The following is a 23,051-nucleotide window of genomic DNA, read 5'->3' as shown; positions in this document are numbered from 1 at the left end:
AACATCAGGCCCTGGCCAGTAGACTGAGTGGTAGAGTGTCGACCGGCATGTGGAAGTCCTGGGTTCGATTTCTGGTCAGGGCACACAGGAGAAGTGGCCATCTGCGTTTCTACCTCACCCCCTCACCCCCCTCCTCTCTCTGTCTCTCTCTCTCTCTCTCTCCCTCCCTCTTTCCCTCTCTCCCTCTCTCTCTCTCTCCCTTCCCTCTCTCCCCCTCCCTCCCGTTCTGTTGGTTCAAGCACATCAGCCTCAGGCACTGAGGGTGACTCCATTGAGCCTCCACCTCAGGCCCTAAAAATAATATTAGTTGCAAGTGGCCCCATATGGGCAGAGCACTGGCCCCAGATGGGGGTTGCCGGATGTATCCTGGTCAGGGGGCATGTGGAAGTTTGTCTCTGTATCTACCTTACTCTTTCTTTAAAAAAAACATTGAAGAACATACAGGTTACATAAAATATGCAAGATCACACCACTAGTAAATAACAGTCTTGATTCAAATGTATGTCTCTTATATCCATGTTCTTTCTGCTTCATGCACTCCTATTCCGGTTAAGTGTAACTATCAAAAAGAAAAAAATTGAACTGTGTTACCAGGACAAAAGCACACATAGAGAACATTAATACTAAATGAGATCATAGGGATTATTGAAATATAATCATTTTTTTGTAGATAAGGAATTGAGTATCAAATAATTAGTCTAAAGTGCATAAGTAATTTCCATCTATTTTTTAGAGTTAAGTTTCTCTGACTTAAACAATTCTAGCTTTAAAATGTAAAATTATTCTAAGAATCTCATAATAATCTGGTATGTAATTGTAAGCATAAATGTTTTTAAATGTAGTCAGTGATGAGACTCCCCCTTTTTAAACTCAAGTAAGGATATTCAAATTGTAGTGAATGGTATAAAGGACTGTAAATACAAAAAGTCATAATTAAAAGCTGGTTTTATCAATTTTTTGTTATTAAGCTTTTGAAATAGCATTAAATATTGGAATATTTAATGTAATTGAAGGTTGAAGGGGAAGGTAGTGATCAGATCTTTAAGTTTTTGTTTTTGGACCCTGTGAAGTTGGATAATTATTAGAATAATTTCTATTTAGAATAAATTCAGACATGACATTGGGAATATTTAACATATTTCCTTTGTTCTTAATAAAATGATTTTGGTGATATAGGCAATCTTTTTTGTTTTGTTTTGTTTTTCTCTCAAACAGTGTATTTAAAAAGTTATCCTGGGTTTGTCTGTCTTTGGTGATATTCACTCATGCCTTAAAAACACTCCACAGAAACTGGGATTGGGAGTCTGAATATACGTTGTTTATGTCAGCTTTGAAGGTAATGTATTATCCAGAATAACAGGAAAGTATGTTATCAGTTACTTTTTTTTTTACTTTGGTGACAGAGAGAGAGAGAGACAGATAGGGACAGACAGGCAGGAAGGGAGAGAGATGAGAAGGATCAACTCATAGTTGTGGCACCTTAGTTGTTCACTGATTGCTTTCTCATATGTGCCTTGACCCAGGGGTGGGTGGGACTACAGCAGACCAAGTGACCCCTTGCTCAAGCCAGCGACCTTTGGCTCAAGCTGATGAGCCTTGCTCAAACCAGATGAGCCCGCGCTCAAGCTGGCAACCTCAGGGTCTCGAACCTGGGTCCTCCGCATCCGGGTCTGACGCTCTATCCACTGCACCACCGCCTAGTCAGGCTGTCATCAGTTACTTTTAATAACCATGTCCAAGATGCTTTTATACTTTTAATTAGGCATTTAACTATCAATATTTAGTACTTCACCAAAGTTAATAAAAATAATTTGTTTTTTGTATAATATATACCTTAACCAGTGGTCTGAATAGTATCTATGTCCACAGCACATATGAATAATTCCCTAAATTTTACACAATCATTAGAAACTCAAATGATAAAATCTCTAAATAAGAATACTACATTTCATTTCTTCTTAAGGTATGCATTTTTAACCTTTTAACATCTCTGAAATTACAATAGGTCTCATAGGAAAAGGCATCTTACAATTAATTAGTGAGCATTTTTCTTTCTTAATGCTATGTAAAATAATGTTGAGTCTTAAAATAAAGAGTGGCAGGTTACAGTCAATAAAATAAAATGCATGGCAACAAGTGGCGGCCTGTGTGGACGATAACCAACTAATGGATATAATACTATAGGGAAGATAAGAACTGGCAAGGATTAATATAGCATTTCTATGGAATGGACAGTGTAAATAGGAATAAGGTTTTTCTAAAAATCATAGTTTCTATGAAAGTTATAAAGTAAAGATTTTTTTTTCAGATGTTCCCTTACCAATGCCTCTCTTAATAAAATCTAAATTCTGTCCCTGGCTGGTTGGCACAGTGGTAGAGCGTCAGCGCAGCATGTGGATGTCCAGGGTTAATTTCCAGGAAGGGCACAATTGGTTTGAACTCATAAGTTTCAGGCCCTGAAGATGGCTCTGTGGAGCCTCCACCTCAGGCACTAAAAATGGCTCAGTTGTGAGCATGGCCTCAGATGGGCAGAGCATCTGCCCCAGATGGGGTTTGCCATGTGGATCCAGGTCAGAATGTATGCAAGAGTCTATCTCTCTATCTCCCCTCCTCTCACTTGGAAAAGAAGAAAACAAAATCTAAATTCTTAACTTCCTTTTGGCTATTTCAGTGCTCTCAATTGCCTGGCTTTATTTGAATCACTGCCTCATTCCAGTAATCTGTGTGACTTCTTGATTTGACATCTCTTTAAGATCAGATGACTGTCCTCTTATACCACTCAGTAATTCCACTGGCTTCTTTAGCTGAGAAGTCTGCAAACATAAAACCTCATTACCATTATTATTAATTCACCGTTCTGAATTACTAGTGAAGCCCCATGAATAGTCTCAGTCACTGTAGCTAGATCCTTAGCTAGGTACTGTCCTTTACCTACAGAAAAAACCATTCCTGTCTTTGAACTCTGAAAGCACAGATCAAATTAGAGCTTTAACCCCGGGGTTCGAGTTTAATAATAAGTAATTAGTGCAATGTCTGAACATATTCTCATGTTCAAATACCATTTCTCCCAAACAAATACAAGTAGTAGAGCAGTTTTCAAATAGCACTATGGTTTGATCAGATAAAATTTTTAGTAAAATTCTAATAAAAAAATAGGTGAAATTAGACTGCTGTGGTTTCAGTATGTTGATGTTGAAAGGAGGTGTGTAAGTCTGGTGAAAAAGTTTTCACTTGGCTTCTTCCTCATCTCCAAGGATATCTCAGTGGTATAACAAACTCTATTCCCGTAGTATAACAAACACATTTCTGTATTAACTGGAGTCAGACTGTTTTTTCTTGGAGAAAATCTGAATGATTTTCTTTTTTCCTGTTTCATTGAAATGTAATTGGCATAAATTTTTTATAGTTAACATCTATCAACTTACATTTTTCCTTGTAAGGAGAAATATTAAGATCTACTCTCTTACCAACTTTCAAATCTACAATACAGTATTGTTACTGTAGTTGCCATGCTGCACATTACATGCCCAGAACTTACTTACCTTATAACTGAAAGTATGTACCTTTGACCACCTTCACCCATTTATGGACATCTTCGTGGAACATTCCATTCTTAATAGCATATCAAACAAATATCTTTGTTAATTGGAGTCATTATTTTAATTGTAACCAATTTTTATCTATATTTATATATTTAAGGTAAATAAAAATAATGCCAAATTATGGAATAATGTGGGTCATGCTCTGGAAAATGAAAAGAACTTTGAGAGAGCTTTGAAATACTTTTTACAGGCTACCCGAGTTCAGCCAGGTAAGCATTATTAATAAAATGAGTTGAAAAATTTATTCACTTTTTAAAAGCTTGATTATATTTGAGGAAAATAAGATAGGGTTTATTTTTAGTGATTTAAATATTACTAGTGTTTAACGCTGGCTTATTTTGAATTTGATTATGTGTTAGAAATATTTATATAAGATATTTAAGGAATTTTTTATTAAACCTATTGGGATGAGATTAATTAATAAGATTATATAGATTTCAAGCGTACATTTCTATATCATCTGTTTGTTGTATTGTGTGTTTGCCCCCCAGAGTCCAGTCTCTGTCACCATACATTTGACCTCCTTTACCCTTCTCTACCACTGCACCTCTTCCCTCTGGCAAGCACTGTCCTGTTGTGTGTCTGTGAGTTTTTGTTTGTCTTGTTTGTTCGTTTGTTGCTTTCAGTTTTATATCCCACATATGAGTGAAATCATAGGGTTCTTGGTTTTTTCTGTCATGAGTTATTTTGGTAGCATGTTATTCTCAAGATTCATTAATGTTGTCACAAATGGCAGTATTTTATCTTTTCTAATGGCTGAGTAGTATTCCATTCTGTATATGTACCAAATCTTTATCCAGTCATCTATTGAAAGACATTTTGGTTATTTCCATGTCTTAGGCACCGTGAACAATGCTTCAGTGAACATAAAGGTACATAATCTTTACAAATTGTTTTTAGATTTTCTGGAAGGTATTCAGAAGAGGGGTTGTTGGCTCATACAATAGTTCTAGTCTTAATTTTTTTAGAGAACCTCCATACTGTTTTCCATATTGACTGTAACAGTTTACATTCCCAACAGCAGTGAGTGAGGGTTCATTTTTCTCCAGTCTTTCCAACATGGGTATAGAAGGAAAGTATATATCTCAATATAGTAAAGGCCATATATGACAGACCCTCAACTAATAAATTATATTCAGTGGTAAGAAACAAATGTTTTTCCTGTAAGATCAGGAAACAGGGCAAAGAAATCCAATATTTTGTGTGTGAATTTTTTTTGTTTATTTTTTTGGTTTGTTTGGTGGTGGTGGTTTTTTTTGGAGAGAGAGAGGAAGGGAAAGAGATGATATGTATCAACTCGTCACTTACAGTGACACTTTAGTTTATTGATTGCTTGTCATATATGCTTTGACCAGGGGCCTCCAGCCAAGCCAGTGACCATAGATAGGATCGTGTTGATCCCATGCTCAAGCTGGTGAGCCTGTGCTCAAGCCGGCGACCTCAGGGTTTTGAACCTGGAACCTCAGCATCCAAAGTAGATGCTCTATCCACTGAGCAACCACTGGTTAAGCAGGAAATCCATCCTTAATACTGTTATTCAGCATAGTTCTAGAAATCCAGGCAGAGCAATCAGCAAGAGAAAGAAATGAAAGGCATCCAAATTGGGAATGAAGAATTAAAATTGTCACTTTTTGCAAACGACATGATTCTTTATATAGAAAATCCCAAAGATTCCACTAGAAAACTATTAGAAACAGTAAACAAATTCAGTAAAGCTGCAGGATACAAAATCAATGTACAAAAACCCATTACATTTGTTTATACTACCATTGAAATTTCAGAAAAGTAAATAAGAGAAAACAATTCTTTTGCAATTGCAACAAAAAAAGAATAAAATACCTCAGAACAGACATTAAGAAAGGATATGAAGGACCTATACACTGAAAACTATTAAGACATTAAGAGAAATTGAGGATGATACAAAGAAATGGGATTTAAAAAAATAGTGGAGTTGTGGTTGGCATGATGAGCAATTTTGGTAAATACAAAAGCCTGTAAGAGTGAGTTTAGGAGAGTGAAGGAGGAATAATTGGAAGTAACTGGTAATGAAAACTCTTTGAAAAGGTATTTAAGGAGTGGTGGTGCTAGTTATGGGATCTAGAGAGGGTAGTAGGATGAAAGGGTTTTCTGTTTCATTTCAAGATGGGAGAAACAAAGCATGTGTGCATTGATGTTGGAAAGGGTAGTGATTCAAGCTGAGGGAACGGATGACGGTCAGTGTCCTTGAATAGATGAGAAGAGATAAATAGAATCTGGTACACAGGTTGAGAACTTCATTCAGTCACAAGATCGATAGCTCACCAGTGGTAACAGGGAAGACAGTATATGGACATGGATATGGGCAGGTGAATAGATGACATGCTGGAAGTTTCTGGAAGTTGCCCTTTTTATGCTTGTTTTCTCAGTGAAATAGGAAACAAACTCATCCATAGAGAGTGAGGAAGGGGTGAGAAGTGTTGGAGATCTCTTACCAATAAGAGAAGGTGTGAAGCAATTTTCTAGGTTAGTACTTCATAAACTTGGAGATCCTGTAATGCATGGTGATTGTTTTGATTTATATTATAGAGGTTTAAGGTAGAACCTGAAGTTTCGCATTGCTATATAAGTTCATAGATGACTTAGCCCATGGATCACACTTTGAGAAACAAAGATCTAGGAAAGCGTAGACTAAACTTGACCAGGCAATGACGCAGTGTATAGAGCATTGGCCTGGGACGCTGAAGACCCAAGCTCAAAACCCCAACATCGCCAGCTTGAGCACAGCTCATCCAGCTTGAGCGTGGACTCACCAGCTTGAGTGTGGAGTCGCTGGCTTGAGCGTGAGATCATAGACATGACCCCATGGTCGCTGGCTTGAGCAACAAGTCACTTGCTCTGCTGTAGCCCCCACCCCCCGGTCAAGGCACATATGAGAAAGCAATTAATATACAACTGGATGCCACAACAAAGAACTGATGCTTCTCCTCTGTCCTTTCCAGCCTCTCTCTCTCCTCTCTTTCATGTAGATTGGAAAATGTGGTATAATTGGCAAGCAGCTCTAGCACCCTAGGTTAGAAATACTTAAAATTAAGCCAGTTATATATATATATATTTGTCTCCTACTACTTTATGGCTGCAGTGGTACAGACATGGAAAATTCGGTTAAACAGGATTAAGATTTTGTCACATGTATTACTAATCAAGAAAGGGATTAAAGGGATGATTATAATAATGGAACAGAGAATCTAAAATAGTTAAGATGGGATGGGAGGGAGGGTGAGGTAATGGAGGAAAGGTAATAAGATCAGTGATTTAAGACCTGAAAACCTGTTGGTATCTGAGTACAGTTTAACTAGAGTATCAATACTTTTCAATAGGAATACTGTACAAGTATGCCGAACTGTATTTCAGGATATGCATCAAATTTTACACGCACACACCAAATGCCATCATTACTTTCCATTCAGAATGATGACCAAAAGGTACCCCCCACTCACACATTTCTAAATGTCTTTGGAGAACTAGGGAGTGGCAGGCACTTCCCCCTCTTTTACCATTAGCTGTGACTGTGGCCAATGAAATAACTAAAGGGAGAGGAGGTGAAAATCATTGGAAGAAAAGATACCAAGATCACGTAGTAGCAGATTCTCCTCTGTAAATTTTGAACTCACTAAGACTTTTGACAACCGTAATATTGGAGAGAATGACAAGGAGCTGGGAGCTGTGCCCAAAGATTGGTGACTGCAATAAGGAGGGACAGTAGATAATAGAGTTTAATGACCTGAAGTTCAAAGATAATTGACTTTAGGTGGAGGAGGGATGATCTAGAGAGCTAAGGATCAAGGAGGACACTGACAGTTTCTCTAGGCCCAGTGTTGCGCAAGATCAAAGAACACGACACTGCTTGGATGAGCCACAGTGTAAACCATGTCCACGAGGCAAAGCCAAATTTCAGCTAGACAACGTTGAAGAAAATTTGTAGAAAATAACTGATAGAGGGTGTTATGGGGAGGGGGGCAAGGGAGATGTTGAGGGGAATACAGGAGAGGGGGGATGTATTCGGGGCAACACTAGAATCTGTGTAAACAAATTAAAATCAATAAGAAAAAAGAAAATAACTGATAGTCTAGCTATCCATTTTTATCTCTAGCTCTCTAATTTTATCTCCTGGCTCATTATGTAATTTAGATTTTTCTAGAAATACAGGGTATGAATCTTGGGTTTCCTCATCTCTTGGCCTTTGGTTATGTTCTTTGAGCCTAGAATTCCTCACTTCTCCCATCTTTCCCATCGGCCTTGAACCATATCCTACCTACCTTTTATAACCCATCTCACATGGCTTCTTTTCTAAAAAAACTCCTGTATTTCTCATCTTTAAAACGTTTTACTTCTGTCTTTCCAGTGAAATTTGTAATTTTCTATTTAGTGTATATCATATTTATTTGTGTTTATTTATTTAAATTATTGATTTATATCTACTGAGAAGCTCCCTAGGGGCACTATGGACATCGTCTTCATCTTCATACCCCTGCATCATCGAATCATCGAGCACAATAGTCAGCAGTCACTGCCAGTGGTAGTTTAGTACTTTGTAAAGTCTTTTAGATGCCTTCTAGGAGTTTTTTAGAAGCAAGATTATCTTTTTTTTTTTTTTTTTTTGTATTTTTCTGAAGCTGGAAACGGGGAGAGACAGTCAGACAGACTCCCGCATGCACCCGACCGGGATCCACCCGGCACGCCCACCAGGGGCCACGCTCTGCCCACCAGGGGCGATGCTCTGCCTCTCTGGGGCATCGCTCTGCCGCGACCAGAGCCACTCTAGCGCCTGGGGCAGAGGCTAAGGAGCCATCCCCAGCGCCCGGGCCATCTTTGCTCCAATGGAGCCTTGGCTACGGGAGGGGAAGAGAGAGACAGAGAGGAAAGAGGGGGGGGGGTGGAGAAGCAAATGGGTGCTTCTCCTATGTGCCCTGGCCGGAAATCGAACCCAGGTCCCCCGCACGCCAGGCCAATGCTCTACCGCTGAGCCAACCGGCCAGGGCCGCAAGATTATCTTTGATGCCAGTCATACAGGGACCTTGAGACTTAAAAGATGTTTTTTGGGTTTTTTTATTTGTTTGTTTTTTGTTTTTCCTTGTATTTCTCTGAAGTTGGAAACAGGGATAGACAGTCAGACAGACTCCCACATGTGCCTGACCTGGATCCACCCGGCAGGCCCACCAGGGGGCGATGTTCTGCCCATCTTGGGGCGTCGCTCTGCCACAATCAGAGCCATTCTAGCGCCTGAGGCAGAGGCCACAGAGCCATCCTCAGCGCCTGGGCCAACTTTGCTCCAATGGAGCCTTGGCTGCGGGAGGGGAAGAGAGAGACAGAGAGGAAGGAGAGGGGTAGGGGTAGAGAAGCAGATGGGCGCTTCTCCTGTGTGCCCTGGCCGGGAATCGAGCCCGAGACTCCCACACGCCAGGCCGACGCTCTACCACTGAGCCAACCGGCCAGGGCCTTAAAAGATGTTATTTAATCCCCTCTGCCTTATCTTTCTCATTTCTGAATTGGGATAATAATTATTTTCATTGCATTGTTGTAAAGGCTAAATTAAATGGCATAGGTGAGTGTGTATATGCCTGTTTAATTTTATCTAGTGAATAGTGTGCATATCACAGGATGTTGCCAGGTGTAAGCACTTAGTTTTAAAATAATTTTTTCTTTCATTGTCAATTGTCACTTTTTGCTGTTTTTGAGATACTTACTGAGCCTATCTCCTTTAGTATGACTTCCCTACCATACTCTAAAAATCGCTGTTTCTAATAAGCCATGGGCTAGGAAGACAGGTAAACCGGTTTATTACAATTCATTATGAAAAAGTACATAAACTGGAAACATTGAATTTGGCATTGAGAGGCTTCTCAGATTCTTTGATTTTTAGCTGTGTTCTTCATAGATAAGATAAATGAAATGACACATAAGGAGGGGAATCAGGATTCTTTTTGTCCTTGTTAGATTCACAGATACAGATTTATAAGTCTGAAGATAAGGGGAATATTCAAGGCTAGAGATAAAAATTTGGAGTAACAAGCATAAAGATACCCTTTAAAACCCTGAAACACTATACCATCACATAGATTAGGTATCCATGACATTATAAATTTAACTTTTAAAAAATTCAGTCTACTGGCCCTGCCCGGTTGGCTCAGTGGTAGAGCATCGGCCTGGCATGCAGAAGACCCGGGTTCGATTCCCGGCCAGGGCACACAAGAGAAGCGCCCATCTGCTTCTCCACCCCTCCCCCTCTCCTTCCTCTCTGTCTCTCTCTTCCCCTCCTGCAGCGAGGCTCCATTAGAACAAAGATGGCCCGGGCGCTGGGGATGGCTCCTTGGCCTCTGCCCCAGGCGCTCGAGTGGCTCTGGTCTCGACAGAGCGATGCCCAGGAGGGGCAAAGCATCGCCCCCTGGTGGGCGTGCCGGGTGGATCCCGGTTGGGCGCATGCGGGAGTCTGTCTGACTGTCTATCCCCGTTTCCAGCTTCAGAAAAAAAAAAAAAAAAACCACAAAAAATAAATAAATAAAAAACCTTACTAAAAAAAAAATTCAGTCTAAAACTTTTCTCACTTAGAATAAGAATATAAACTATGCAGTAGTCTTTGACCATGCAATATGTGTATCACATAAATAATGACTGAATTGCTTCTGTTTTGGTGGTTACAAGTGTTTAAAAAAAATCCTAGTTTACAAAGAGAATATTTTTGCCATTGGAATCACAGTTTCCATAAACACCTTTACAAGACAAGGATAGGTTTTTCTCAAGAAACAACAGAATTCTCCAAGGTGTGTTATTGCTGTAAAATCAATATACATATATATTTTTTTTATCTAAGTTCAGTCTTTGAAACTGTTTATATCAGGAACTGTCATTCAACCTGGAAGCCAAGCCATCAAGATAAAAACAACTTTTTAAAGTGTTTCTAGGAATTTTCAAGTGTTTATAAGTTTACCCTTTTAAATACATTGATGGACAATTTTTGGATAGGAAATATTAGAAGACAACATAGATGCTTGGGCCATTAATGTGGGAAAACTCAATAAACATCACTGTTGGAGAATTGCCTGATACTTGCTGGTCCTCAGTTCCATTGAATTAAAGATGGACCCTAGATTCATGCTGCTGTGGGCTTGGATAGTGCACTTATAATAGCAAGATTGTTTGAAATTCTATAGCTTTTTAGTCATTTGAATGTCACTGATTTTAACATCTTGCTTGCTTTTCTTATTGTTTCTTCAAATTAAATTTACCAGTAATACTGTTTTCTCCTCTGCAATCCTAAAACTTTATAACTTAAGTCTGTCATTTTATTAGCTGTATTAAGGAATCCTTTTGATGCCAAAGCCTATCTAATGGCTATCTTTGTTCTTTGAGAAAGTGGGGCTGCCATACTCTAATGTCTGAAATATTCATGGACGGCAGTATCTCCTTAACATAATTCTAAGATCCTGATTCAGCAGGTAGCCATTTTTCTAGCTTTTCACCCAAATAGTAACTGCTTTTGTAAGATTGGTTGGGACTGATTTCAGTCACATTTTAAATACTTAGCTGACAAAATTATAGTTATGTTTATCTACACTTTAATATTTTTTTAGGTTTTATGTAATCTTAGTTATTAGTTTCGGATCTCTATAGTAAATATTGATAGTATAAATTTACCTGATATTTAAAAATATTGAGCTATATAGAAGAAAAGACACCTACTCTGTGTGTACTTGTTAGGGCAGTGAATTTAAGCCTTGGCTCTTCATCAAAATTACCTTTTAAACTTTTCAGAAACATTTTTGTAGATCCTATTTCTGAAGATTCTATTTTGATTGAGTTGTATGGGGCTAAGGTATCAAATTTTAAAAGCAGCCCTTTTTTGGAATGGCTAGCTAAGCATTGGGGGGAGCGGGCTTGACCCTTCTCTTCAGACCCCATGAGATTCAGCAATACATCTAGAAACAGAAATCAGCTTCCTTCCCCCAGTCTTGTCCCCTAGTTTTCTAACCAACCCTGTAGTGCACCTGGCAGTTTTGGTGCAGTGCACACAATTGCCATCCTGAAATGTAATGTAGCAAGACCTTAGGACTGTTACTCTCCTCCTAGGGGAATGCATAAGATATATATCCTTGGCCCCTATGTGTCCTGGGAGTTGCAGGGAGAGATCTGTTCCACAGTTGCAAAATCATCGGTGTCACAGGCAAGTAGTAATCATAATTTGAAACCTTGTCATGTCTGGTCAAGATTCATGTTGCCTAAATTTGTCTGATGTAAGATCTTCTCCCTTCCTTCTACCTTTATTCCAGACCTTTGAAATATTTACTGGGAATTGTATCTTAAACCTTCATATCCTTCTTATTTTAATTGCACATTTTTCTACTCCTGAATAAATTTGCTGAAGATTTGATTTTACATTTCAGAAAATGGAACAAAATTTCCTGACATTTTAATACAACATTTTAAAAGTTTTAAATACATTATATAGGAATTTGTCAGTCATTTCATAGAAACAGACTGCTGCATATTAAGTAGTATTATATATATAAGTCCTAACATTCCATTATCTTGCATTCCAACCACATTCACAAAATTTTTGAAAATAAAATTACAAAGTTTTTTTATATCTCTTTTGCTCCTATCCACTATGGGTATGGGTGCATAATCTGTTAGTTATAACACTTGAAATAATTCTAGAAATTATGATGATCCTTTTTACTTGTAGGTCCATTTACTTTTAGAATTGAGCCATATTTTTTATGTAAATTCCAAACTCTGAGATTAAGGAAATGGAAGCAGACCTTAGTATCGTGTTTTAAAGTATAGTGAAGAAAAGTGATGTAACTTTCTCCTTCTTTCCTCTTATGTCTTAAACCATCAGGGGTCCATTCAAATAGTTTTTTTCATGTATATGTGTATTTTCTGTCTTTGTAATACTTATGTAATAATTTGTTAATGTCACATTGATCATAATTATAGCAAGTTGTATCAGAAGAACTTTAAGGATAAATGCTACTTTTGCATTTTTTTGCTTAGTGTTTTTGTTGCTATAAACATATCCTTTTAAATAGTTTACATTGAATTCTATTCACTGTATTTGCTAACAGATAATTTCTTTAAAATTTTAGATGATATTGGTGCCCACATGAATGTAGGAAGAACTTACAAAAATTTAAATAGAACCAAAGAAGCTGAAAAATCTTACATGATGGCTAAGTCGCTTATGCCACAAGTAAGTTGTCATGACTTATTTTTATTGTATCATGTATACTAATTACACATATTGAATAAGATTATATAGCCTGACCAGATGGTGGTGCAGTGGATAGAGCATTGGCCTGGGATGCAGAGGACCCAGGTTTGAAACCCTGAGGTCGCAAGCTTCAGCGTGGGCTTACCAGCTTGAGTGCAGGGTTGCTGGCTTGAGTGTGGGATCACAGACATGACCCCATGGTCACTGGTTTGACTGGAGCCCCCAGGTCAAGGCACGTATAAGAAAGCAAACAGTGCCCTGGCCAGGGCACACAGGAGAGGCGCCCATTTGCTTCACCCCTCCCCCTCTCCTTCCTCTCTGTCTCTCTCTTCCCCTCCCGCAGCGAGGCTCCATTGGAGCAAAGATGGCCCGGGTGCTGGGGATGGCTCTCTGGCCTCTGCCTCAGGCGCTAGAATGGCTCTGGACGCAACAGAGCCATGTCTCAGAGGGGCAAAGCATCGCCCCCTGGTGGGCATGCCAGGTGGATCCCGGTCGAGCGCATGCGGGAGTCTGTCTGACTGCCTCCCCGTTTCCAGCTTCAGAAAAATGAAAAAAAAAAAAAAAAAGCAAAAGTGAGCAACTAAGGTGCCACAATGAAGCATTGATACTTCTCATCTCTCTCCCTTCCTGTTTGTCCTTTCTGTCTCTCTCTCTCTTGCTTAAAGAAATAAATCTAAGTGAAAATCCCTATGTTTTCTTCAATTTATCTATATAAAAGTAAGGTGTCCAATGAACCGTCTATTTTGTAAGTTTTTTGTTTTGTTTTTGTGTTTGTTTGTTTTTACAGAGACAGAGAGAGTCAGATAGGGATAGACAGGAACAGAGAGAGATGAGAAGCATCAATCATTAGTTTTTTGTTGCAACACTTTAGTTGTTCATTGATTGCTTTCTCATATGTGCCTTGACCATGGGCCTTCAGCAGACTGAGTGACCCCTTGCTCGAGCCAGCGACCTTGGGTCCAAGCTAGTGAGATTTTGCTCAAACCAGATGAGCCTGCACTCAAGATGGCGACCTCCGGGTCTCGAACCTGGGTCTTCCACATCCCAGTCCGACACTCTATCCACTGCATTACTGCCTGGTCCGGCCTATTTTGTAAGTTTTATAAAGGATTACATTTACTTTTCTAGCTCAATTAAAACTTTTTGTATAGTCTTTAAAAACTAAATTCATAAAATCATGAAACTTTTATATTCTTGATTATAAGTTCTCATTAAGTTACTTTAAATGAAGAGAATTGTATTTATGTGCATTAAATGCTAAATCTGGCATTGTTCATACCAAAAAATAAAATAAAGTGGATACATCTCATTGCTGTATTATCTTCACCAGTGGTCATGACACAAAAATCAAGATTAACATGCTATCACGATATAGTGTCAAAGTTGGAAAGTCTGCTTCTGTCCTTGACCAGTTATGTATCATTGGAAAAAATAGTTTCCCCTGGGCTACAGTTTTCTCAATTGTAGCATATATTAATACTATATTAATAATAATAGTAATTAAATGATTGGATAGTTTGATAAATATTTTAAAAACAAAGTTGGACCACATATCTTAAGAATTTATTCCTAATTTTCTAAAGTTAAATTGTGTTCAGTATAGATTTTTATCAGATACAATTTATTCTATTCATTGAAAATTTGAATAATCTTTACTTAACTTGAATAATCAATGAGATAATTTTATTTTTTCACTCCACCAGACAAATGAGGTTTCAATATAACTATGAAATAAAATGAACTGCTCTGTTATCACAACCAGGAACTATTTTGCTGACAACATGAGAGTGGCCTGGTTTAACTACTACACTAGACAGAAAGGAGTCCTGAGTTCTTTTTCTGGTCTGGCGTGAAAATTCTGATTTATATGACTTCATAAATTGATATAACAAATGAAAAGCTAATCATAGTCTTTTGAGCTGACATGAATAAAAAATAATCTTTAGTGCAAGAAAATATCAATATTTTATTTACATGTGACTACAGATGCTTTCACATTTTTTATGACTTATTTTAATATAGTAGCAGTAAAACTAATAATGTTATCTTTTTATGTTCTTTGTATATTTTAAATAAGCTACTAGGTCTACTTACTTTTGATTTTTATTTGGTAATGAAATACCAAATTAGGAAAATGCCTTTTCTTCTGAACAGATTATTCCTGGTAAAAAATATGCAGCCAGAATTGCCCCTAATCACCTAAACGTTTATATTAATCTGGCCAACCTGATCCGAGTAAATGAGTCCCGACTGGAAGAAGCAGATCAGCTCTATCGACAAGCGATAAGCATGAGACCCGACTTCAAGCAGGCTTACATTAGCAGGTATTGTAGTTCACTGTAAGCTATCGTTATAGAAGCTTGAAGCTACATCTGCATGTTACATTTTGACTGTTTTGGCTAAATTAGTTTTTTTTCCCCTCAGTAATTTTAGTTGCAACCAACAATATAAAAAATCACCCATTTTAGCAAATGTAATTGATTGATTAAAATTGACAAGGGAGTCTATAACTTACAATAGCAAACTTTAGGTTTTATATGAAAGAAAAGTTAATTTCATTTGCTTCTTATCAAATTTATTTTATTTGAAACACCTGAAACTTCCATTCTCTAATAAGTACTTCTATATCCAATTCTCAGAAGCTTTCTTAAATAGAAACTGAGAATTGACTTATTGATGCCTTTACCACAAACAATCTTGTAGTTCTTAGTAAAAATAAATTTTTGGTATCACATGGTGGAACTTGATATATTTTCCCATGTGTGTGTTGACATTTTTTTTTTTTTTCATTTTTCTGAAGCTGGAAACAGGGAGAGACAGTCAGACAGACTCCCGCATGCGCCCGACCGGGATCCACCCGGCACGCCCACCAGGGGGCAAAGCTCTGCCCACCAGGGGGCGATGCTCTGCCCATCCTGGGCGTCGCCATGTTGCGACCAGAGCCACTCTAGCGCCTGAGGCAGAGGCCACAGAGCCATCCCCAGAGCCCGGGCCATTTTTGCTCCAATGGAGCCTTGGCTGCGGGAGGGGAAGAGAGAGACAGAGAGGAAGGTGCGGCGGAGGGGTGGAGAAGCAAATGGGCGCTTCTCTGTGTGCCCTGGCCGGGAATCAAACCCGGGTCCTCCGCACGCTAGGCCGACGCTCTACCGCTGAGCCAACCGGCCAGGGCTGTGTTGACATTTTATTTGAAATATAATCATAATTTCTGACATGGTTTCTTTGGGGAAAATGCATTTAGAATTTACAAGTTTTTAACCTTGTCATTATTTGGAGGCCATCTTTGTTGTGCCTTAATCCAGTACTTTTTGTAATTCACTAGGTTTAGTGGGGTTTCATCTGTAAATAAAAGCTGTCATGTGTTAATACATAAAAAATTATTCAACAGTCTCATAAAAAGATAACATTTTGGACATTCATTCTAGAAGTTTTGTAATCAAGGATATTAACAGTTCATTTGACTTCATTTCTACTGAAACTTTAGAATAGTAGTATAATAAAAATACTCTCATAATTACTTAAATTGATTTGCATATATATACTTAAATCAGAATGATGTTTTAAGGTCTCTAACAAGAAATAGAACCATAGTAGAAAGCTTTATAAAATAGTTTTCAAACTATAATCTTCACTTTCAGAAATGTTTCTCAAAGTTATCTGTAGGTGGCACTAATACCCCTTTTATCTTACCTGATCAGCTTTTCCTTTCTTTTTTTTTTTTTTCCAATGAATGGTCATTTTATAAGAATACATTGAAGATTTTAATATAAGAAGATTTAAAAGTTTTCTAATGTTATCTTTTTGTATAGTAATAGTTCTAACATAGATTAAAATATTGGAATTTCCCAATCACTACTATTTCTATATTTTTTCTTCAAATGCTATTATTTGTTCTCTTAACAAATTGATCTCTTACTCTGGTTGCTGTCATTTTTCTAAAATAGTCTAGTGTACCTCCTTTCAAGATATAATCAGAGAACAGAGTTTTTTTTCTCTCCCCCTTTCTTGAATACCTCCCCACATCTAACCACTAAAGTCAAATATGCTTTTTCCTTCTTCAATAATGTTTGAGAATGTATCAAGCCAAATTTGCCAAACTAATGAGTTTATTAAACTCACTGGGGTAACATTTCATTTTCAGGTATACATGGTTATAATTTGAAACCTGTACACTCTGTTGCCCACCCAAAGTCTAGTTTCCTTCTGTCACCATATATTTGAGTTTGTTTTTGCTGTTTGATTAGTTCCTTTTTGTTTAATTCCATGTATGAATCAAATCATACTTTTTTGTCCTTTTTCATCTGACATTCATTTTTTTAATACTTTCAAGATTTATACATGTTGTCATAAATGGCAATATTTTATTCCTTTTCATGGATAAGTAATTATTTTTTATAAAATAAAAATAATTATGTAAAAAATATATATGAAATAATATATAATATAAAAAATATTTTTTTAAAAATACATACCATATCTTCTTTTTCCAATCAAAACCATCCGTGGACACTTATATTTTTTGTTTCCAGGTTTTGGCTGTTATAAATAATACTGCAGTGAACATAGAGATATAGATATCTTTATGATAAATGTTTTCATATTTTTCAGGTAAATACCCAGAAGAGAAATTGCTGGGTCATATGGTGGTTTTAGTCTTAATTTTCTGAGAAACCTTCATGCTATTTTACATAATGGCTGCACTGACTTACATTTCTACAGACACTGACTGAAGATTCCCTTTTCTTCACATCCTCTCCAACATTTGTTATTTCTTATCTTTTCTATAATAGCCATGCTGACAGGTTTGAGGTGGTATCTCATGGGGATTTTGATTTGCCTTTCCCTAATAACTAGTGTATTGAACAGTTTTTCACACATCTGTTGGCCATCTATGTATCTTGCTGGATAAGTGTCTAATCGAATCAAGTCCTCTGCTTATGTATTAATCTGGTTGTTTTTTGTTGTTGAGTTGTGTGAGTTCTTTATGTATGTTGGATATTAGCCCATTTTGGAGATATGGTTTGCTAATAATTTCTCCCATTTGCTTAATTGCCATTTTCTTTTGTTAATATTTTGCTTTGTTTCTATTGCTATGCAAAGGTTTTAGTTTGATGTAGTTTCAATCCTTTATTTTTGCTTTTACTTCAGTTTAGGGTCAAGTTCACAAAAACCCCTTTGACACCAGCGATCATAAGTTTAGCACCTATGTTTTCTTTTATGTATTTTATTATTTCTGGTCTTACATTGAAGTCTTTAATCCATTTTGAGTCAGCTTTTGTATATGGTGTAAGATAGTGGTCTAGTTTCATCTGCTTGCATGTGACTTTTCAATTTTCCCAACACCATTTATTGAAGAGACCTTTCTTATACCATAAGCATTTCCTTTATGTAATTACGATTCTTCATAAAGGTTTTTTTTCCCCAATGGTTACATGATAATTTCTTTAGTGGGCAGATGTATCATTGTTTATTCCCTTAGTAGATAGCTGTATCATTATTTACTGGATTTGAGAAGCATAGGATGGAATTTGGTGCATGAATTTGACTATTCAATTCCTCTTCTTCCTGATAGAAAATATACACAGAGGTCAATAAAGAGGCAGATGAGATGCAAAGTACCAAACCCACATTGTGGTTATCAGCCATGGATCAGAGCAAAATGCTGAGTGTTATCTGGAGAGAAGGGTTGACAAAAAGTTGGACAAAAGAATAAAATGTTCTTGGTTTCAGCTTTGTAAGAGTGGCAATCTAGAGTCATATCCATACTGTTTTTGATAATTGTAGCTCTGTAATATAGTTTTAAGTCAGGGAATGTGATAAATACAACTTTGTTCTTTTTTTCTTAGTATTACTTTGGCTAGATGGTTATTTTTGAAAGAAAGTTTTAATTAAAAGGCAAAAAGAGAAAACTGTGAATATGTGGAAGCTTAATTAAAACTTGTGAAAAATAATGTCTACAAACTGGCATGGTAATTTTGTAAGTAAAACTTGTGCTTGATTTTTCCACAGAGGAGAATTGCTTTTAAAAATGAATAAACCTTCCCAAGCAAAAGAAGCATATCTTAAAGCACTAGAGCTGGACAGAAATAATGCAGATCTTTGGTACAACTTGGCAATTGTTTATATTGAACTTAAAGAACCAAGTGAAGCTCTAAAAAACTTTAATTATGCTTTAGAATTAAATCCAAAGCATAAGCTAGCATTATTCAACTCTGCTATATTAATGCAAGAATCAGGTATGTTTTCTCAAAATATATCTATATTTAAACACATTGTAACTTGAAATATACCATATTTCCCCATGTATAAGGTGCACTTTAATTTGGGGACCCAAAATTTGAAAAAAAAATGTACTACATAAAGTTATTGAACTCAAGTTTTATTCATCATAAAATTCATACAACTCCTCATCACTGTTAAAACTCCCATCCATTAGCTTGTCCTCATCTGTCTGTTGATGGATCACTGTCTTCAAAAATAAGTGCAAAAACAAGCACGATAAACCGGGAAATGCAAATTTAAAAAACCTACAACCACTGTATAAGACGCACTCAGTTTTTAGACCCCAAATTTTTCAAGGGGAAATGTGCGTCTTATACATGGGGAAATATGGTAAAACCTTAACTTGAAATATAGTTTATATCAAAACTGTATAAATGGTTTATATGTAGAACATTTAACTTAAACTTCTCAGGTAATATGCACTAACTCATAAGATAATACTAATTGTAAGTTCTTCTGGTATATGTTAAGACTAATTTTTCAAGCAGTCTATTAAGCGATGCCTTATTAATTTATTTTGTCATTTTGTGCACAGAAGTAAAATCTCATACATAAATATATTGTTCAAATAATCATAACTTGTAAAATTTTTTCCATAGTTATTTCTAAGGAGCCAAGAGCATTGTACATTTTAGAAAATAATATTTTTTTATCTTCTCAATTTATAAGACCAAATACTTTTGGTACTATTATATATTCAGTTATATTGTTTTCTGAGATATTACTGTAATTTCCTGTAATTGCTATGATTTATCAAAATTAAATTATGATAAATTAGCATTTTTGATAATGTTTTAGTACTATTCAGAAGGCAGTGTATATGATTTATAAGCTTTTATATTTGGAAAATCTCTATAGTTAATTTTTACTTTTTTAAAACATTTACAAAAAATGAATGGATCATAAGTTCTTACTTATTTTAGAGCAGGAAAGACCTGGTTTATTTTTGCCCATTTTCTGTTTAGTAGATTAGAGAGTAAGGACCAAATGGATACAATGACTACCCCAACACTGTATAGATATATTAATAATTAGTCCCAAGATAGGAACTTAAACCTCCTAATTCATTTTCAAGTTTTCTATACCCATCATATTATTAAATAAAAGAATATAGGGAGAGCTTTTTTTTTAGTTGTTTGTTCGTTTGTTTGTTTTAATATTTTTCTGAAGCAGAAATGGGGAGGCAGACAGATTCCTGCATGCACCCGACCGGGATCCATCCGGCACACCCACCAAGGGAGTGATGCTCTGTCCATCTGGGGCATTACTCTATTGTACCAGAGCCATTCTAGCACCTGAGGCAAAGGCCACAGAGCCATCCTCAGTGCCCGGGCCAACTTTTACTCCAACGGAGCCTTGCTATGGGAAGGAAAGAGAGAGATAGAGAGAAAGGAGACGTGGAAGGTTGGAGAAGCAGATGGGTACTTCTCCTGTGTGCCCTGACCAGGAATCGAACCTGGGACTTGCACACGCTGGGCCGACGCTCTACCGCTGAGCCAACCATCCAGGGCTATAGGGAGGTCTTTATGCCTGGTATTCAAAAAGTATAAATTTAGAGAAGAGCTAATATTTTTGTGAAGTTAGCTAACCTTAGTAATCATGAAAGGGCCTATTATCCAACATAAGATTGTCCCTTAAAGTTTATAGTTGTAGAACTTGAATTATTGTGTATTCATTTGCAATAATCTCAATAAATATTTGTTTACTAAATCTTAATTTATATTTATACTTACAAACTTTATATTTAATGGTTTTTCTTATCCTTGAAATGTCCTAAAGAATTTGAATTAACATACAAAAATTTTATTTAGTATGACTGGAACATTTGTTTACCCAATAATAGTTAATGTTTACTAAGCATTTTTACATGTATTATATAATTCTAAGAAAATTCATAAATTAATCCAGAGAAGTTAAATAATTTGTTCAGTGTATGAAGTCACAATGTTAACAGAATCAAAACTGAATACATGTGTGCTGGCAAATGTCAGGCCTTTTCCTATCCTTAATTCTCTACTCCTCTGCTGCTCCCTGTTAGCTTCTAAACTATAAGGAGATATTTGCTCCTTTTGGTTCTTGAGGCACTCTCACTGCTTTAAAGGAGGGGACTTGAGCTATTATTTCAGTGTTTCAAAACAGTCTTTCCTATGAAGACTTGAAGGTTTTGCTTTCTGCTTTTTGTGATTTAGGTACAGCAATTACATTTTGATGCCGTCTTTTTGTAATCTAACTAGATAAAGTATAGCTTTATCCCTACGAGTTAATTTATTTGCTTACAATATAATTTTTTTCTTTAAAAAAATTCTTTTTCATAGGCGAAGTTAAACTCAGGCCTGAAGCTAGAAAACGACTTCTGAGCTATCTAAGTGAAGAGCCGCAGGATGCTAACGGTTATTTCAATCTGGGAATGCTCGCCATGGATGACAAAAAGGACAGTGAAGCAGAGATGTGGATGAGGAAAGCCATAAAATTACAAGCTGACTTCAGAAGTGCTTTATTTAATCTGGCTCTGCTGTACTCTCAGACTGCAAAGGACTTAATGGCTTTGCCAGTTTTAGAAGAGCTACTCAAATACTATCCTGATCATATTAAGGGTCTCATTTTAAAGGGAGACATTCTCATGAATCAAAAGAAAGATATACTTGGAGCAAAAAAATGTTTTGAAAAGATTTTGGAGTTGGATCCACGCAATGTGCAAGGAAAACATAATCTTTGTGTTGTTTATTTTGAGGAGAAGGACTTATTAAAAGCTGAAAGATGCCTGCTTGAAACATTGGCATTAGCACCACATGAAGAATATATCCAGCGCCATTTGAATATAGTTAGGGATAAAATTTCCTCAACTACTTTAATTGAACAACCAATATTCCCAATTAAGAAGATTGCAGGTGTACACAGAGACAAAATGCCAACTAAAAATGTAAAAGAAATAAGAAGTGAACCCAGATCCACAGAGGTAATAAAAACAAGTGATAATAATAGTCAGTCTAAACCCAACAAACAATCAGGGGAAAATATTGACAAAGAGACCACTCACAAAACAACAAAAGAAATCAAAGAAATTGAAAAGAAAAGAGTTGCTGCTTTAAAAAGGCTAGAAGAGATTGAACGTATTTTAAATGGTGAATAGCATTACTTTTCATTATGTAACAATTTCAAAGAACTTCGATCTATATCATGTGATTGCTTATGGGAGCTTTGAAAAAGAGCAGATTAATAACAGTCTGTCATGAGCTGCTTCTAATAGGGTCAAAATGAGATTTTTATTAAAGACCTGTCTCACCCCAGTATGTGTATTATAAAAGATATGGCAGTAGTTTTCTGAGTTTTGCTGAATATAGTAGGAATATTAAATTATAGGTGGCCAATTTATATCTTTTATTATAGGAGGAAGATTCTTCCAGCAGAGTAAGCTTGACTACTCAATTAAAATAGTCTGAGGCCTGAATGATAATTCCTTGCAGGTAGAGCCAACATTTGCTGTTTTATTCTGTGAATTCTATTCATTAGCTAAATTTATTTTTTCTTTACCTGTTGGAATCTGGCTATGGATTGAAAACACTTATTGAACACTTTCTTTTGCTTCAGTGACCTTCTGTTTAACCAAGGGACTTCTGAAAAAGAATATACTGGCTTTATTTGTATTCTTTTGTTGATTTTTAGAAGGGATGTCAGATGAAACATTTAAAAGTAAGTTATATAACACTTTAGCTTAAGAATGTTATTTTCATAAAGGTGTGCTTGTCCTTCACTTTAAAATACAATTTTTAATCTAGTGAAGTTTTAAATATACACTTACATACAACACATTTCTAGTGGTGCTCATATATACTGAATTTTTATTTTTTTAACATACTTAGGATTTCAAAGCATGAAACACATAATCATGATTATCTTTGATTTACACTCCCCACACTGTTCGT

At 36.4% G+C, this 23,051-nt stretch overlaps 1 protein-coding gene across 1 annotated transcript in view; it reads left to right on the top strand.

The window, feature by feature from the left end:
- Nucleotides 1–22,319, top strand: part of TMTC3 (transmembrane O-mannosyltransferase targeting cadherins 3) — an 83,403-nt gene extending 61,084 nt beyond the window's left edge. Inside the window, exons 9-14 of the mRNA XM_066368671.1 lie at nucleotides 1,216–1,336; nucleotides 3,700–3,811; nucleotides 12,725–12,828; nucleotides 15,004–15,173; nucleotides 18,856–19,082; nucleotides 21,444–22,319. Of these exons, the coding sequence (XP_066224768.1) occupies nucleotides 1,216–1,336; nucleotides 3,700–3,811; nucleotides 12,725–12,828; nucleotides 15,004–15,173; nucleotides 18,856–19,082; nucleotides 21,444–22,258 (1,549 nt within the window). The 3' untranslated portion in view covers nucleotides 22,259–22,319. The remainder of the gene's footprint in view (nucleotides 1–1,215; nucleotides 1,337–3,699; nucleotides 3,812–12,724; nucleotides 12,829–15,003; nucleotides 15,174–18,855; nucleotides 19,083–21,443) is intronic.
- The last annotated feature ends 732 nt before the right edge of the window (nucleotides 22,320–23,051 follow it).

Source organism: Saccopteryx leptura, chromosome 2, assembly GCF_036850995.1.
Source record: "Saccopteryx leptura isolate mSacLep1 chromosome 2, mSacLep1_pri_phased_curated, whole genome shotgun sequence".
NCBI lineage: Eukaryota > Metazoa > Chordata > Mammalia > Chiroptera > Emballonuridae > Saccopteryx > Saccopteryx leptura.
Note: the sequence above shows the minus strand (reverse complement) of the source record. Positions and strands in the feature narration are given on the sequence as shown.